Source organism: Diabrotica undecimpunctata, chromosome 7, assembly GCF_040954645.1.
Source record: "Diabrotica undecimpunctata isolate CICGRU chromosome 7, icDiaUnde3, whole genome shotgun sequence".
In the NCBI taxonomy this organism is placed as follows: Eukaryota; Metazoa; Arthropoda; class Insecta; order Coleoptera; family Chrysomelidae; genus Diabrotica; species Diabrotica undecimpunctata.
In genome coordinates, this window is record NC_092809.1 from 144,673,517 (window position 1) to 144,690,105 (window position 16,589).

At 33.2% G+C, this 16,589-nt stretch overlaps 2 protein-coding genes across 4 annotated transcripts in view; one reads left to right on the top strand and one right to left on the bottom strand.

The window, feature by feature from the left end:
- The window catches only part of LOC140445973 (uncharacterized), a 151,897-nt gene that overhangs the window by 102,143 nt on the left and 33,165 nt on the right, over positions 1-16,589 (top strand). The window contains exon 1 of one of the 3 annotated variants that reach the window (XM_072538445.1): positions 4,103-4,111. The exons of the other annotated variants lie outside the window; for them this stretch is intronic. The gene's annotated coding sequence lies outside the window, so the exon portion shown is untranslated. Of the gene's footprint in view, positions 1-4,102; positions 4,112-16,589 lie in introns of those variants that run through there. 3 annotated transcript variants of the gene reach the window in all.
- On the bottom strand, positions 8,087-16,124 carry LOC140445976 (uncharacterized). The gene is made up of 2 exons (XM_072538448.1): positions 16,097-16,124; positions 8,087-9,118 (listed from the first exon to the last, which is right to left on the bottom strand). Exons 1-2 carry the CDS (start codon positions 16,106-16,108, stop codon positions 8,180-8,182), a joined length of 951 nt encoding a protein of 316 aa, XP_072394549.1. The 5' UTR covers positions 16,109-16,124; the 3' UTR covers positions 8,087-8,179.

Below are 16,589 nucleotides of genomic sequence, written 5' to 3' on the forward strand. Positions count from 1 at the left end.
TGTTCTTATTTTCTTTTCTTTTTCACGCTAATACCCGTTTCATCACAGTTGAACGGTACCCCGTTCCACCCCGGATTCCCCTACGTCAACAAACAGAATTTTCGAATTTGAGATGATACCAATCCAGATGAAATCCAAGAACGGTCAATGCACCCCAAAAAAGTCACGGTCTGGTGTGGAATTTGGGCCTGAATTGGATGGTATGTGATTTAAACAGAACAAAACTACGTGCTACAGAGCGCATGCCACATTGGACATTCTGCACAAGCGATTTGAAAATATGGTCATCTCACGTGAAGGTAATATGAACTGGCCACCGAGATCGTTCGTTTGACCCCGTTAGACTTTTCCTTGTGGAGTTTTCTTAAGTCCCAGATTTGAACATATCACACCTTTGATATAAGGAAAAAAGTTTTCGTATAATAATAAAATAATGAAAATTTACTAAAATGTCTTAGGTGAGATAGGATATCGTTTAAGTTTGATAAAATATAAAGAATGTTGAATGAAGGATGAAGCATTTTCGGCGAGAAGTAGGGTTACTCGGTGACTTATAGTGCGCACGTGAAAAGAATGCCCATAAAGAGAGAGGCAGAGGAAAATTTTGTACGAAAAAAATGGAAGAACCAAGAAGGAGAGGTAGAGTAATGACTACAGGACAAGGAAAATAATTTAAAAGCGATACAGGTCAAGCAGTGGAGAGATATGGCGAAGACAACAGGAGATTGGAGAGAAAATTTTGGAAAAGGCCAAAATCCAATATGGGTTTTAACCTAAAGGTTATACGTAGATATATTATAAGTATGTATGTTTTACTCATATTGCTAGGTAATGCTACGTTCTATCAATTCCGTTAATATGAACTGTCATTTACTGGTAATAAATTTTTTGTCTATATATTATCTAATAAATTAAATACATATCATACTTTTCTACAATTATACAAGACAACAGACAAAAAAATGTAGAAAGTGTTAAAAAAACCATTGCAAGTAGAAAACACAACATCCAAATATACATAATTCACCATTAAACGCATACCGAAAGTTTCTATAATAAAAAAGAACGCGGAAAAAGCGTTTGATTTCCGATCGACAACGACTGATTGGATCATAAAATCGCCGTCAGATTCTATAATCCGGTGAAAATGTTCAGTTACATTGAACCTCAATCGATTATGGCACGAGTTTTATGTTTGACTTTGTGTTTGCCTTAAAAGGCGTTAACTTAACCAGTTACCAAGGCCTGCTGCGTTCTACTGTAAGATGAGTTGACAGTCTAGTCGGTTTTTTCCATAAGATATAGAGATTGTTTGAAATAATTTAAGATGCAATTTACCTTTAATAAATTTTAAATTTGAGTTTGTTAATATAGTGATATCGGCACGTTTGGTTTGTTATTGTGTATAACTGGACCTGTTGAAAGTGTAAGTAAGAATAATTTACATTGGTCACGAGATATTTTCACTTCACCTTTATTTATATATTCTTGTTTATTTCAAGGATAAAGCATTTGATGCCTGATATTATCAAAACACTTAATGCTATTTAACTAATTGATTTGTATCTATCAAATCGTAATCAGTATGTTCACTTAAACCAGTGTGATTCTAAAAAAACAATCTCTGATGTACGCTGTCCCTCAAGGCTCGGTTTTGGGACCGATATTATTTCTCATTTATAGTAATCTCAAAATAGTTTACACTGTTTTATTTGCTGATAACATTACTTTCTATGTAAGGTATTTCCGTTCTGAATTTAACACTCTTGATTACCAAAACTTATTCAAATGGTTTTTAACTAAACATCTCTTTTTAAACAACTTTAAATCACAAAGTTTTAATTTCAGTTTAAGAAATACCACTGATATTTGAAACATTGCTCTACCAGAATATGCAACCGAGGCGAAGTTTCTGGGAGTACATTTGGATTTAAATCAAACCTGGGAACAACATACAGTTAATTTATCGAAAAAACTTTCCCGGCAACTTTTACTTTTCAGGAACCTTGTACTAGTGATTTCCAGGGAAATTATTTTAGCAGCTTATCATAGTAACTTTCATTTCCATCTAGCTTTTCCTGTAATCTCCTGGGGTCACTCTTCACTCTTGTCATATTGATAAAGTGTTTGGACAACAAAGAAAGTGTGTTCGTATTATCTCTGGGCTCGATTATAGAGCAGACGATAGAAACTCCTTTAGAACTTTTAAAATTTTAACCTTAAGTTATGTGTATATTATGCAGTGCCTATGTCTGTTGCATATTAAACAAAACCACAATTATCCAACTGTAAGAAAAAATAGAAACAAGAGTAATCTTATACTAGAATAAAAACTTTTATAAATTCAAAGCAAAAATTAAAAGATACCTTATGGTGAATGCTTGTTTTTTTCATTTGAGGAGTATTTCTCCTTTGTACCATTATTACCAATAAACTATTTATCTATAACGTAATATTTATTAAAACACAGCGACTAAGATGGGCTAGACACATAATACGAATGGCAGACAATACGATTGCTAAAAATCTGCTAGCAATACGGTATCCTCTGCATATCTAATATTGTTTATAAGTTGGCCATTTACTACAATACCATCTTCTAATTCATCCAAGGCTTCTATAAAGATGTTTATAGAGTAGATGTTAAATATTGCTGGTGACAGGACGCAACCCTGTCTAACTCCTTTTTCGACTGTGAAGACGGAAAATTCATTTTCGAATTGCACTGTTGATTTTTGTTGGAGATATAAGTTTGAGACTAGTTTTATATCCTTACCATCAAGTCCTGATGTTTTTAGGATATCGAATTGTTTCTCATGAGCTACTTTGTCAAATGCCTTCTCAAAATCAATAAAACATGCATATAAATTTCAGTTGACATCCCTGGATCTGTGTAAGAACTTGCAACCTAAAAAGTGCTTATCTCGTTCCGAGTCTTGCTCTGAATCCAAATTGAACTTCACTTAGGTGTTCTTTTAATTTGGTATACGTACGCGGGTGAATGGGTGAATAATCTATGTTCTTTACATTTCCTAGGATTAGCCTTTTTGGGAAGTGGAATGAATATTGATAATAGACAGTCTTCTGTTAAATAACCAGTCTCGTAGATGTTGTTGAATAGTTTCGCAAGGGCTGTGATTTGGTGCACCTCTAATAGCTTTAAAATTTCACCCTGCACTTCATTAGGTCCTGGCGGTTTCCCATTTTTAATCCGGTTAATGGCCATAGTTACTTCTTCGTTTTTTATTTGTGGGCTGTAGGGATTGTCTATTTCAGTCTACTGCTTCTTCGACTAATTCTTGCATGAATTCTTTCCATCTTCTTAATTTATTTTCAATTGTAGTCAAAATATTGTCTACAACTTTGCCTCCATTGCGTTGTTTTCTGGTGTTATGTACCTCTTTACTCTGTTTGTGCATATGGAAATCGTCATGTTTGCGTTGTAGTGTTTCAATTTTCGTACATTTCGGTTTGTAGTTTAGTGTTTATTTAGTCGATTTGTTCATTCTGTTCATATTTTTATCTGTCTATCAACTTTTGTAATATCTTTCAATCTTTTGAGAAATTTTTTTCTCTAGCCTGGATTCTATATTATATTTTGTTTCAGTACCCAGCTGTCACATCCATTTAATAGAGCCATTCTCTAAATTTTGACAATTGTATTGTTATTGTCTTTAATTTTTATTATGTGTGATTGGTTTGGAATATATACTAAAACCTGTCAATTTTAGCATCTTATATCTGATATGTACTCCGATCACTAAACAATTATTTATCTCTGATAATTAACATCATTTTCAAGTTGAATATAAAATTAGCAGGAAGAGGTCCTCAAAGTGGTTCTAGTTTTAAATTTACACTGACACAGAGACCCATTTACTGCATGACATAATGCGCCTCTTCCAGGAATCCGTAGAGTACGTTCTGCCTGGACTTAGGACTATTTTAAGACGTGTCAACTGTTTTACTTAACACGCAAATGCACTCGACTTGAACCCACTTACGACGTCGCCGTCGCCTGATGATTCATGGATATTATAATTACTCGTAATTGCTGTGGACAGTCTGTGTTTTGTTATTATAGCGAGAAAATTGAATAATTATTTGTTGAGTCAACATTGTTGATTTACGGAAATGAGAAGCTACGAAATATTATATTATACAGGGACTGTAATGTCACGTATATGCAATTTTTGCGTGACGTCAAGGCTGAGTTTTTTGAGAATATTCCGATGTTAAGCAAGACAGTCTATTTATGAGTTCTCCAAAAATCGTTGAAGTTTCTCATAGGTCAATATATTTATTTTCCACCAATGGTTCTTGTAAGATATTGATTTTCTAAGAATAGAAAGGATTGCGTTTTGTTACTTTTATATTTCTGTGTTAAGTTTAAACTGTCATTTGTCTAATTCCTATGTATTTTTTGGGATATAATCTCGGGTATTTGGCAATTAGTAAAATGCACATGTTTTTGTAAAACGTGTGCGTTTTTGTTCTTTTTAAAACAGATGTTTATTGAGCCATCTAAAATTTATTATTACTATCACAGACCAATTATTGGGCGACGAAAAAATAATTTAACAGATTTTGAAGAAAAAAAAAACATTTTAATACCCAGAAATGAAGATAACAATGCCATAGGTTACCAACCAATAATTAATGTAGTAAATACGGGCGATGTATCAAGTTCATTAGCCATTTTTAAACAGGGTGACGACTATAAAGTTTTTAAAGAAAGTTTAGAGCAATTTTTTTGGTAAAAATTTGATTAAGGTTCTAAAAGGGTTGCTGTGTTAATCACATTCCTAAGTTAGGAGGTGTTCAAAGTTTTAAGAGACCTATGTAATCCAGCAAAGCCCAAGGTGAAAAATTTTGGAACACTAATTAAACTTTTGATATTCATTTCAAGCCTAGGTTATCGCTGTACCTGAGGAGGGTAATTTTTGACCTGTTAAGACAAGAACAAGAGTCAGTAACGATTTGTATCTGAAAATTAAAAACCAGGTAATACAATGCAATTTTGGGGGTAGATTATACCGGGTTAAAGATAAGTTTGTGGTGGGCATAAGGCCAGGGCTAATACTATATAGGATTTGCGAAGAAAGTCCTTAAAAAAGTTTGGAAGATTTTTTGGAAATTGCTTTGAATAAGAAAGCAGCATTAAGGGAACAAGGTACCAAAGTGGAGGTTAACAGATTTTAACAAATTTAAAAAGTGGAACCCCGAGTGGAAAAGAAAAGAAATAGTGGATTAACAGAAGAGCAGGCAGAGGTAAAGTGTAATTATTGCAAAAAAATAAATCATACTTAAGTAAGCGTAAATATAACAAATTTACTTGCAAACAAGTTTGGTAAAAATGGTCACATAATGGTTACATTTTAGTTACCTCAATCTTCTTTTTCTTAGCCCTCTTTGCACGCCACACTTCATCGTCGTACTCCAACGCAGGCCTCACTACACTCTTGTATGTATATATTTCCTTTTAGCCCTTTCCCGATTTTTCGCTCACAGAGTACCCCGCTCACCCGCTTTTAGTTGAAACAACCAGTCTGTATCCTATAGTCAATTTCTTGATCTAGTGTACCATTTTCCGTTATGGAGGAGCCAAGGTATTTAAATTATTCTACTCTTCCAAGTCTTTTCCCAAGCATTTCGAGGTCGCCAACCATTCTTACTCCTCCAAAACACAAATACTCCGTTTTCAGCCTACTAACCTTAAGTCCTCCCTCTTCAATAGCCCTTCTCAAACCCTCCAACTTTGTCCCCCCGTTATCTTCTATGTAAGTAGATTCATTACAAGATTAAACAGGTAGTGACTCAGTGAAGAACCTTGATGCAAGTTCCAATGATGCCAATCTTATACAACACCATAAGTCCTTACTGGGCCTGCGTAGCGCAAGCGGTAGGATGCTTGCCTCGCATGCTTTAGGCAGCCTGAATAAAATGAGTACCTTGGGTAAAACCAGGGGTAATAATAGGCGGTTGAAGCGTAGCACTGGCCATGTTACCTTCCTTGTATACCGTAGGCCCTAGATATAGCAGACTACCCTGCTATACTCCCAAAGCCGCGAAGCGGTATAAAACGGGAGACTATTATATTATAAGTCCTTACTTTGGTGTACGTATAATCATACATATACTTCACGAGCCTTATGTACTTCTCAGGAACCTTATTCTCTCTCATACATCTCTACAGCTCTTTATTAGGAACTTTATCGTACGCCTTCTTAAGATCTAGAATTACCGAATACAGCTATGTTTTCTTCTCGCCATATTTCTCTATCAACTGTAGCAAAGCAAACAAGGCACGCGTTGTTCCCTTCCTAGCATGAATCCATATTGTTCTTCTAATTGTTCTTTTATCCATCTCTCTCCTTAACCTCTGCTTTACAGCTAGCTCCCAAATTTTCAGTTTGTGCGAGATTAACTTTATCACACTATAGTTCTTAGAGTCCTGAATGTTTCCTTTATCTTTATATAGTGATACCATCATGCTCTCCCTACATGCATCTTCCTCGTATATCCTACTCATCATGTGCAACAAGACATCAACCCCTTCATCTCCTAGAGCCTTCCAAACCTGCGCAGGTTCATTTCATCACGGCCTTCTGCCTTACCATTTTTCATCGTATTTAAAATCTCGACAACCTCACCTTTTGTTATCTGCGGTATTATATTCTCATTTGAGGTCTCTCATCCTCTGTCTCTCCTCTGATGTTCTTTATTTAGCACCTTTCTAAAGTATTCATACCATCTTTGCTTTATTTCAACTTTGGATCTTAACGCTCTTGCATCCGCACTCTTAATCTGCCGCACGTGAGTCAAGTCCTTTGATGACTTGTAACTTGCTTTAGCAATGATGTATAACCTTTTCATCTTCTGCGGTATAACCTTACTCTACACACTGTAAATCGAAGATTTTTCTTTCACTTTTTCTTGTTTATAATTTTTCAATATATTTATGCTGATTCACCGGTAATATGGGTTGTATCAATCAATCTTTTTGGCGGCCTTTATCATGTGGGCTTTTTAACTGACCTTCTTTAGCACAATTCTGGGTAGTATGTACGCTTACATTCTTCGTACATGACTCTAACATTGACATCGCCTTTGTCTTTCCCATCTTACTACTATTGCACCCTACATGGCCTCTTTATGTCTTCGTATCTTACATGATCTCTTTTAGTTTCGCTTCTTAATATATTTATTTTCGCTACTCTAAGCATACTTTTGAGTTTAGTATCTTCTCGAGTTTTTATTCAAATCTCGGGATATGTCAATGCTACCTCATTGTTAGATTTTTGGAAGGTTTTTTTTTGTTGTTTGTGTTCATGCTTTTGTGCTACTTTATCTTTTAATGTCTCCCTATAACTGTATTCTAAATGGTTAAAATCTACAACTATATTCTAAGGCTAAATCTAAAGCTATATTGGATTAGATTGATTTTTTTTCTGAGTTTTTTATTATAAACACAGCGTTTGTTGTATCACTATTGAATACTGTTAGTAGCGTTTACACAGGTTTTTTTCCTATTGTTTCATCTGTGACTTTTTGATATCGTTTTTTGTTTATATGTGTTTTGTTTGAACGGTTTTTTGTAATAATAAATGTATCTTTCCTGCTTCTTTTATTGGTTTTGGAATTTTCTATGCATACATGCTAAGGAGACGAGTGGACGACTGATGTTGCTTTATAGAGACTTCCAAATTTATAGAGGAAGATAAATTTAATTCTAAGGAATAACTATACCAACTACTGAAGGAAACACCTTAGAATTATGCATAATGCTCTAGAAAATTCGATGAACTGATGATATACTGAAGAGGGATGACGATAGATCGTCAGGAAGGTAATGAGATACAGGACTGAATATCAAAAGGAAGACCACAGAAACGACATTTGGGAGGCAAAACTGATGGGTTTTACAGCGGCGTGTAAATGTTAATTTAAACAATTAGGGGTTACCCAGAAAATATTAGAAATTTGTAATTTATGTCAAACAGTATTAAACACTTTTGCTAGGACAACTAATACAAACTTCCATTTACCATTTTGGACTTTGTTTCTGCTAAAATAAATAAAACAAAAATACTTTTTACTTTTATTAAAACTATCATAAAGTTATCACTTATTTCATAAAACCCTATCAATGAACACATTACTAAAGACCTAGTTATTTCTACATCTTATTGATATTTCTTGTATTACAACTACCACTACGATTCTGTCTGACTCTGCCATGTTCCTTTTTGCCCTCGCTGTTAAGAAAATTTTCATACTCTGGAGCTTTTTTTGGATTATGCATCTTATCTCGCTGATATCTATTCCCTGGTCTGTGTTTTCTCTGCGAATGATTGTTTTTGTTTTTGTTGTGTTGGTACCAATAGTTTTCTTCCAACATGTTTTCGATATAACGTGTGCTTAAATCTTCTGGAGTATTTGTGTTTCCTGATGTATCGTCGATTGTGGGATCTGGTTTTTTAAATTTTGTAAGAAGACTTTGACGATACTTTTGTGAGTCATCGAAGAAAAAATCTAGCTTATCGTCTTGTTTGTACTTCTTGGTGTATTTGTTAGAGTGAGTATGGTGGGGTTTCTTTTGCTGTACTAGATCAAACTCGTTTTCTTTTTGTCTCTTTATCTTCTCTAGGTCCCACTGAAAACTGGTGATATCGCTTGGCAACTTCCGCTTGCCGTATATTAATTCTTCCTTCATTGGAAGCTCTTCTGATGACTCTTTGGATGTACTGGGATACGAATCAAACTGTACAGGTTCAGGCTTCATATCTAGCATTACTAGATGCTTATACATATTGGCAGGTGCGGCACCTTGAAACTGATGCAAATTAGAAGCTGTTGCCAATGGTTCCATCGCACCATACAACTGCAGATTGTTGAACTTTTCATATTCCTTGCGTGGTACTAACAATAGTTCCTTAGAAGGTCTAAAGTTGTCTAATGGGTCATAATGAGAGGGTACTAAGGGCTCCTGTACGGTGTCCTCGAATATATTATCAAAATGTAATGGCTTTGAGGTGACTACGTGTTCTGATTCCCGCCTCTTTAGTTTGTAGGAACTTGAAGATGACAAGAATATTATAAAAATTGTAATGATTATCTGAAACAAAATAATTTGTGTAAGTTTATTTGTGTTAAAGTAAAAAAATGAAAAATAAAGAAAGGTAAAGCTATTAAAGAAATAAGGAAAACGTTAGGGGAAATGGAAGTAAGGTGGCTAAAAAATGCGTTTAATAGAATTATGGAAATGTGATCGACTCCATAAATTGTTGCATTGTTATATGGTCCTGTTCCATACAACTGCTAGAATTATAACACAAATTCTCTTATGGTGTTGCTTTCATCATTGTTCTTTAATGATTTTTTTGTTTTATTATTTTTTAAGAAAAAAATTCTTAAGCAAAAAAGGCACAAATAAATAGCACCTTCAAACAAGAATACAAGACGAAAAAATCCAAAAAAAAAATGTGTTTTTTAAAAAATGGCTTCACACAACAACCTCGAGATATTTATGGGCTATAGACAGAAATGGAGGACTTCTAAAGACATATAAAGAATCTTCAGAAACAAAAAGTTCCTTTCTTTGTTTTAAACGCATCTGAATATATTCCGTGTGTTTTAACTTTGGCTTAGTTTTTATCATACATATTTCTTATTAGGTTAACTAGGTGTTTAGGTACTCCCATATTTTCCAAAATACTCACAGAGGGATCTCACTTTACTGAATCGAAAGCCTTTGTGTAATCTACGAAACAGAGCAGCATTGGTATGTTGTGTTTTCTCGCCTTTTCTATTATCTGTCTGGTGTTCAGTATCTGCTCCAGCGTTTCTTTTCCTGGTACAAATCCATATTGTTCTTTGGCTATCTCTGAAAATAGAAAGTTCTTTAGCCGTTCATTCATTATAATATGTAACAGCATTTTGCTTGAATGGGGGATAAGGACAATAGTTCTGTAATTGCTGCATACGGCTAGTGATCCTTTTTTATTGATAGGGATAAAGGTTAATTTGCATCACTCATGCCATTCACCTGTGATCCATAACATGGTGTATATATCCAGTATTACATCTACGCCAATCTTGATCATTACTTTTAGAGTATCCGCTGGTATACCATCGATCTCTGGGGATCTTTTGTTTCTTAGTTGGTTGAGAACCTTCTCTACTTCTGGTCGTAAGATTATTGGTTCTGTATCTCTGATGTTTTTAGAGGTGCCTTTGCATAATTCTGAGCAGTAATTTTTTCATGTCTCTGCAATGCTCTTAATGTCGGTTTTTACTTCTCTATTAGGGTATTGAATGGCTTGAAGTTGTGTCTTGAACTCTCGGGTCAAATATTTAACTTTTTTAAATAGTCTATAACTTTTATGGCGGTTTGCATGTTGCTCCAGTTCTTGAGGAAGAATACCATAATCTAAAAGGAGCTAAGATTGCAGAGGAAGTGCTAGGACCAAAAAGTTTAAGAAAAAAATCACAACATCCTTGGCTGTCTGACGAGATAGAGGAATTATGTCACTCACTTGCTTGTGAGTGATCTATTGGATCGATGGTTCAAACTCTCGCCAGAAAGCAAAAAGTCTAACGTATTAGTATAAAATCTAAATGGATCTTCTACTTTAACTAGAATACCGTGGTGTATCATGCGACCTATCGATGAGCAATACGGGAAGAGATGGGAACTTGCGGCTCGGTGTTACTCATTCAATTGATTCCTGTGGTATGATGTATATTTGAAAGAAAAGGTTGAGATGATCAACATAATAATAAGTAACCAAAATCTAATAATTCGAGGGTATAATTTTAAAAACATGAATGAATGGAAGCTACAACAATAATTTATAGGTAGAAACTGAATTTGAATACAAACAAACTTAATTTCAACAAGTAGCTTCAAATTATTTATGAAAAATAAGAATGAACTGAAGAGCAACATTACGTAGAACATAATCTGACAAAAAAAGATCTTATGAATCTGACAAAAGAAAAAACGTGGCATATTAAAAAGTTTGCATAAATAAATAATCATTAAAATAAGATCGTTATATTGTAAACTTGGAGAAAATTGAAGAAAGTCGCCGATAAATGATACAAAAGACAAAATGATGGAGAGGGAATCTGTTTAGATTAAAGCCTAAAAGATAGTTTTTACTGAGAATCTGTTGGAAAATAGAAGATGTCTGGCGAAGGAGGCCAATTAAAAAAGTTACGGAAATGTATGAATAACCATCAATAACAACCATTGCTAAAAGACAGACACTAAGATGGTTGGGTCGTAACGCTAAAATGAAGCTTGAAAAAAAAAACTAAGAGAATAACAGAAGAAACAAAAACTTTTTATAGTTAACTTTTAGTTGTTAACGACAGGAAAAATATCGTCTTTTATTACATGATTTTAAAAAACTTGCTAACTCAGAGTTTTTTTATTATTTATCAAAGCAATAATGATTCACTTTAATTTGTTAACTAAAAACAACATAATGAACCTCATATACATGTAAAACTATAATGAATTTGACCTTACGTTTAAATTTACATACAATATGACATAATTAGTGTGAAAAATACTGATTTGAATGCTAATATTATTACCCGATACTGTTATATTAATAACCAGTGCTAAAAAATAACTATACTGATTAATAATTACTATCGTAAATTAACAAAACAATAAAAATATACATTTTTATCATCTGGAAATCAAAAAATATCTTTATAGACCAGAGAAAATAGCAAATGAAAAGCCTTTTTCGTGACACTGTTTGATATAGATATCTAACAATTCCTTCTGATAAATTTGGCGATAACAATATGCAATAAACAAAATATTCAAAAGGTTATATGCCATTTTTTGCTTATAAACAATATATAAACAATGTAAGATTCCAATTTGATTTTACATACTAAAGGGGAAGACCTAAGGAAAAGTGACACATTTTAACTGAAAAATCATAGAAAAACCTTAAAAATGAGAGATTGTAAAGTTATTTTTGTTAATGTGTTGCTTAATTATTGCAAAACAGCTTCAAAAGTCGATGTTTTGAAAATTAATAATAACTTTTCTGAAAATAGAAAAAAAAAACTTTAATTTCACGTGTTAATAGAGACAATTTCACATAATATTCAAATATACAAGTTTCACATTCGAATACAACAAACCGGCATATCTATGTTTCGTGGACTTTAAGAAGGCATTTGACCGGGTCAACTTAAAGGACGTTATCCACTTATTGTACGCAAGAGAGATACCTTTAGGAATAATCAAAACGATCGAAAATATCTACCAAAACAACACAATAGAAGTAAAAGTAGAAGAAGAACTAACCGACCCTATTGAAGCTGGCAATGGGATAAGACAGGGAGATTCCCTGAGTCCTCTATTGTTTAACCTGATTATGGATGAAATATTAAAAAAAAGTAAGAACTAAAAAAAAATACCAAATAGGAGAAAAACAACTTAAAATATTCTGCCATAACTAAAACAATTTTTAATTGAAGGTGATTAATTAGCAACATCGCACTTAACAAAGCGCTTAACGATAACTTTTCAATGAAATCATATTCCACTTATCAATTTTGCAGAGGCGTACCAAAAAACATTTTAATTATTTATTTAAACACATAACTAATTACGTTAAAATTAAATCTAAGACCGATATAATTATTAAAGTATCATGTGTCTTTTAAAAGGTATCTTATAGTTGTCTAAAAAAAAAGGAAAATTTTATTGTTACTATAGACAGAGTACCTAATACAGTACTTCAAAAAACAGAAATCTTTGCAAAATACTTATTTTTTTCATGAGACGAAACAATCTGAAATTTTAACATACAGTCTCGTCGTTGCACTTCATTCTCTATTTATAGAATTGCTGTCTGCTATAAACGTTATATTTGTTTTGTTTTAACTTGATTTGAATTGATTTAATTATTTATTTAAACAAATAAATAATTACGTAAAAATTAAATCTAAGACCGATATCATTATTAAATTATCATGTGTCTTTTGACAGGTATCTTATAAAATGCGTTAGGTTTTCACGGCCATCGTCTAACTTGTTAAACTGTTTGTTCGAGCTGTTAGGCCGTTGTCTTCTGAGATTAGTTCTCGACGCCAACACTAGGGGTTGGCATCTTCTGGAGATGTTACTGCTTCGCTTGTAAGCTGTCACTTGTCAATTTCTCTGACTCTAGAAACTCTGGAGCAAGGATAACTAACCTACCAGTAACTATATAACACAATACCATTTGCGGATGACCAAATATTTTTATACAAAACTGAAAACGACCTAAAACTCGCAATCGATAACTTGAATCCGATATGTAAAAATTATCACCTAAGAATAGCTGAAAACAAGACGAAAGTCAGGGGCGGATTAAGGCCTAGGCAACCTAGGCACGTGCCTGGGACCGTAATTTTTGGGGCCCGAAAATTAAGTTTTTAATTTTTAAATTTTCTAATTAATTATGCAAGTTGAATGCATTAAAAACACTTGAGCATTAAATCTATTTGTGACATCAGGTGGTCTGCTCGTTCCGATGTTGTGAAATCCTTAAAGAAAAATTATGAAGACATTAAACATTGTTTACATCATTTTTCCTTAAATAAAGATGAAAAACCTTTAACAAGGTTCGAAGCTGCCGGTTTACATAAAAAAACTTGATACATTTAAGTATGTACTGTTACTTACCATATGGGAAAAGATTTGAGAGATAATAAATGCTTCAAACAAGACTCTTTAACAAAAAGTCAAATACATAAATACAGCAGTTTTAATATTGATAAGTCATTGATAGATTCCATACAAACTGTTAGAGATGATTTTGACAATTTGAAAAAAGAAGCAGAAAAATAAGATATTGGATTATAGTAATGATAAAAAACGGCAGAAAATACGAAAACTGTGTCATGAAGAAATTCCAGATCATGAAATAAGATTCAGTGGCAAACAACATTTTAAAGTTAATATTTTTGTTGTTGTATGCGATTCTTTACTTATCGCATAAAGGCCTGAAGGATATTAAACTATTAACAATAAATTTAAAACAATTTTTCATGATAGTAGTGATGTTAGTGTCTCTTCAATAACAGAATTAAAATGATATGAACAGGATTAAAACCTAGCGGAACTGAAAAACGAAGTATTACAATTTAAGACTTGTATAAGTAAAGAAAATATTATTTAGCCTGTATCTATGTGGCCATTTATTCAGGAAAATATTATTATTGCAACAGTCCCAAATTTAAATACAATTCGAATAAGTTTTTAACCCTTCCAATAAACAATGCAAGCAGTGAAAGATTATTATTAGTAGAATAAAAAATTTTAAGATTCACATACTAACAAAAATTAAATAGTTTAGCATTACTTTAGGTATAGAAAGAGTTATTAAATATCTAATCAATCTGGGTATATTTGTTTAAGTATTATTATTAGTTTTAATAAACTATGTTTATTTAATTTTATTAGTTTGAAACTAAAATATCAAACGCAAAGTATGTGTTATAACTGAAAAATAGGCCCGGAATTACAATGTTGCCTAGGGCCGGTTTAGCCTTAGTCCGCCACTGACAAAAGTTATAGATTTTAAGGAAAAAGAACCTGTATGATCCAAGATATTAATAAACGAAGTGTCCATAGAAAAGATGCCAAATTTTAACTTTTTAGGGTGCGATATGTTACGAATATGAAAGAAATATAAAACACAAACTACATAAATATCAAAAGATGTGGCACTATACAAAGAACACTACAAAACAGAACAAGTAAAGAAGCAACAATGGAATTATATAAAGTGATGGTAGCACCAATATTAACATATGGAAGTGAAACTTAAGCACTTTGATCACCTAAGAAATGACGACATATGGGCCGAATTGAACACCTCAATAAACGACAGAATAAAATTCTTTAAAATTGAGAGAGCACATTGAAAGAATGAACCAAGATAGATCATTGAAACAAGTAGATAACTGCAGTAGTATTGATGACAAATATTTACGCCTAATTAAAAATTTATACTTACAGCAAAGGGCAACTGTACAAGTAGACAACGAAACCTCACAATAATTCACGATAAAACGGGGAGTACGTCAGGGTTGCATTTTATCACCGACGTTGTTCAATACTTACTCGGAAATGCTGTTCAGGGAAGCTATTGATAGTTTAAGAGAAGGTATAAAAATCAATGGTAAAATCTTAAACAATTTAAGACATGCGGACGATACAGTTTTGATTGCGGATAATGCGGAGGATCTGCAAACATTGATAGACCGTGTAGTGGAAGCCTGTGACATATACGGCATGAAATTAAACTGTAAGAAGACCAAAACTCTTGTAGTAAGTAAAAACGACGTAATACAGCACCAACTCACAGCTAATAATGAACCCTTGAAAATAATCGACAAAATTACATAACTTGGATGCAGCCTAAATAAGGAATGAGACCACTTACAGGAAATAAGATGTATAGAAAAGGCGAAAGCTGTCGTATCGTGAAAATCAGAAAGATGTCATACTTAGGGCATGTGATGCGCAATGAGAAGTATCAAATAATTCAACTAATTTTACAAGGCAAGATAGAAGGCAAAAGCTCTCAAGGGTGCAGAAGGACATCGTGGTTGAAGAACATCAGAGAGTGGGCATTAATGACTACCATACATCTATTTAGAGCAGCTGTCAACAAAGTTGTATGGACCAATGTGATTGCCAACATCCACAGAGAATAGGCACCAAAAGAAGAAGAAGATAACTGGAGGCCACGAGGAAGAAGGGACGTGGGTAGGCCCAGAAGTTGATGGCTGGAAACAAAAGGGAACTTGCTGCAAGCCTGATCCTTGACGTGCCGAATTCTGATAAAATTACCACCCTGACAAACCAAAAAAAAACACAAAGAATCACAGTAGCATAAACACGTAACACAAATAACTAAATGCTATACTATGTATGGTATATTACGAAATTAAGTAAATTAGACTGTGTAAATATAATAATATGAAAAATGCAGATAACAATGTACCGATCTTAAAATTGTGTGAGGAAATGAAAAAATAAAACTATCAAATTATTTTGATAACTCACCCATCGTGTCATGGTGCATAGCTTGGGAAAACTGTGAGATGAAGATAACGCCGAAACAATTTATAGGTTTTGATGTGATAGAAAAAAGTTTCTTTTAATTTGTGTTAATTCGTAGTATTAGTGTGAAAATCGCCCGGAGAAAGAGGTAATGCACGTCGAAAATTGCTGGTTTTACAAATGTGTAGTCTTCCGTAAGATAGTATCTGGTATTTAACTTCTTAGTTGTGGTCGTTAGGTTTAATATTATTAATTTATTTTAAAATACTTTTAATACTTTAAACGACAAAGAAAACGTTATAGTAAACGGAACAGACAAAAAAGTATCATTACAAAGTCTAGATGGCACTTTTGTATGTTTTTCGTTGTTGTTTTAACATTCATAATATATCAATAATCCACAATATGCCACAAAATACCCCTCTAATAGATTCTTTGGCATTAAATTCAATAATGATGAACGCAACTATCATCTTATACGTGCAGGAGTATCACA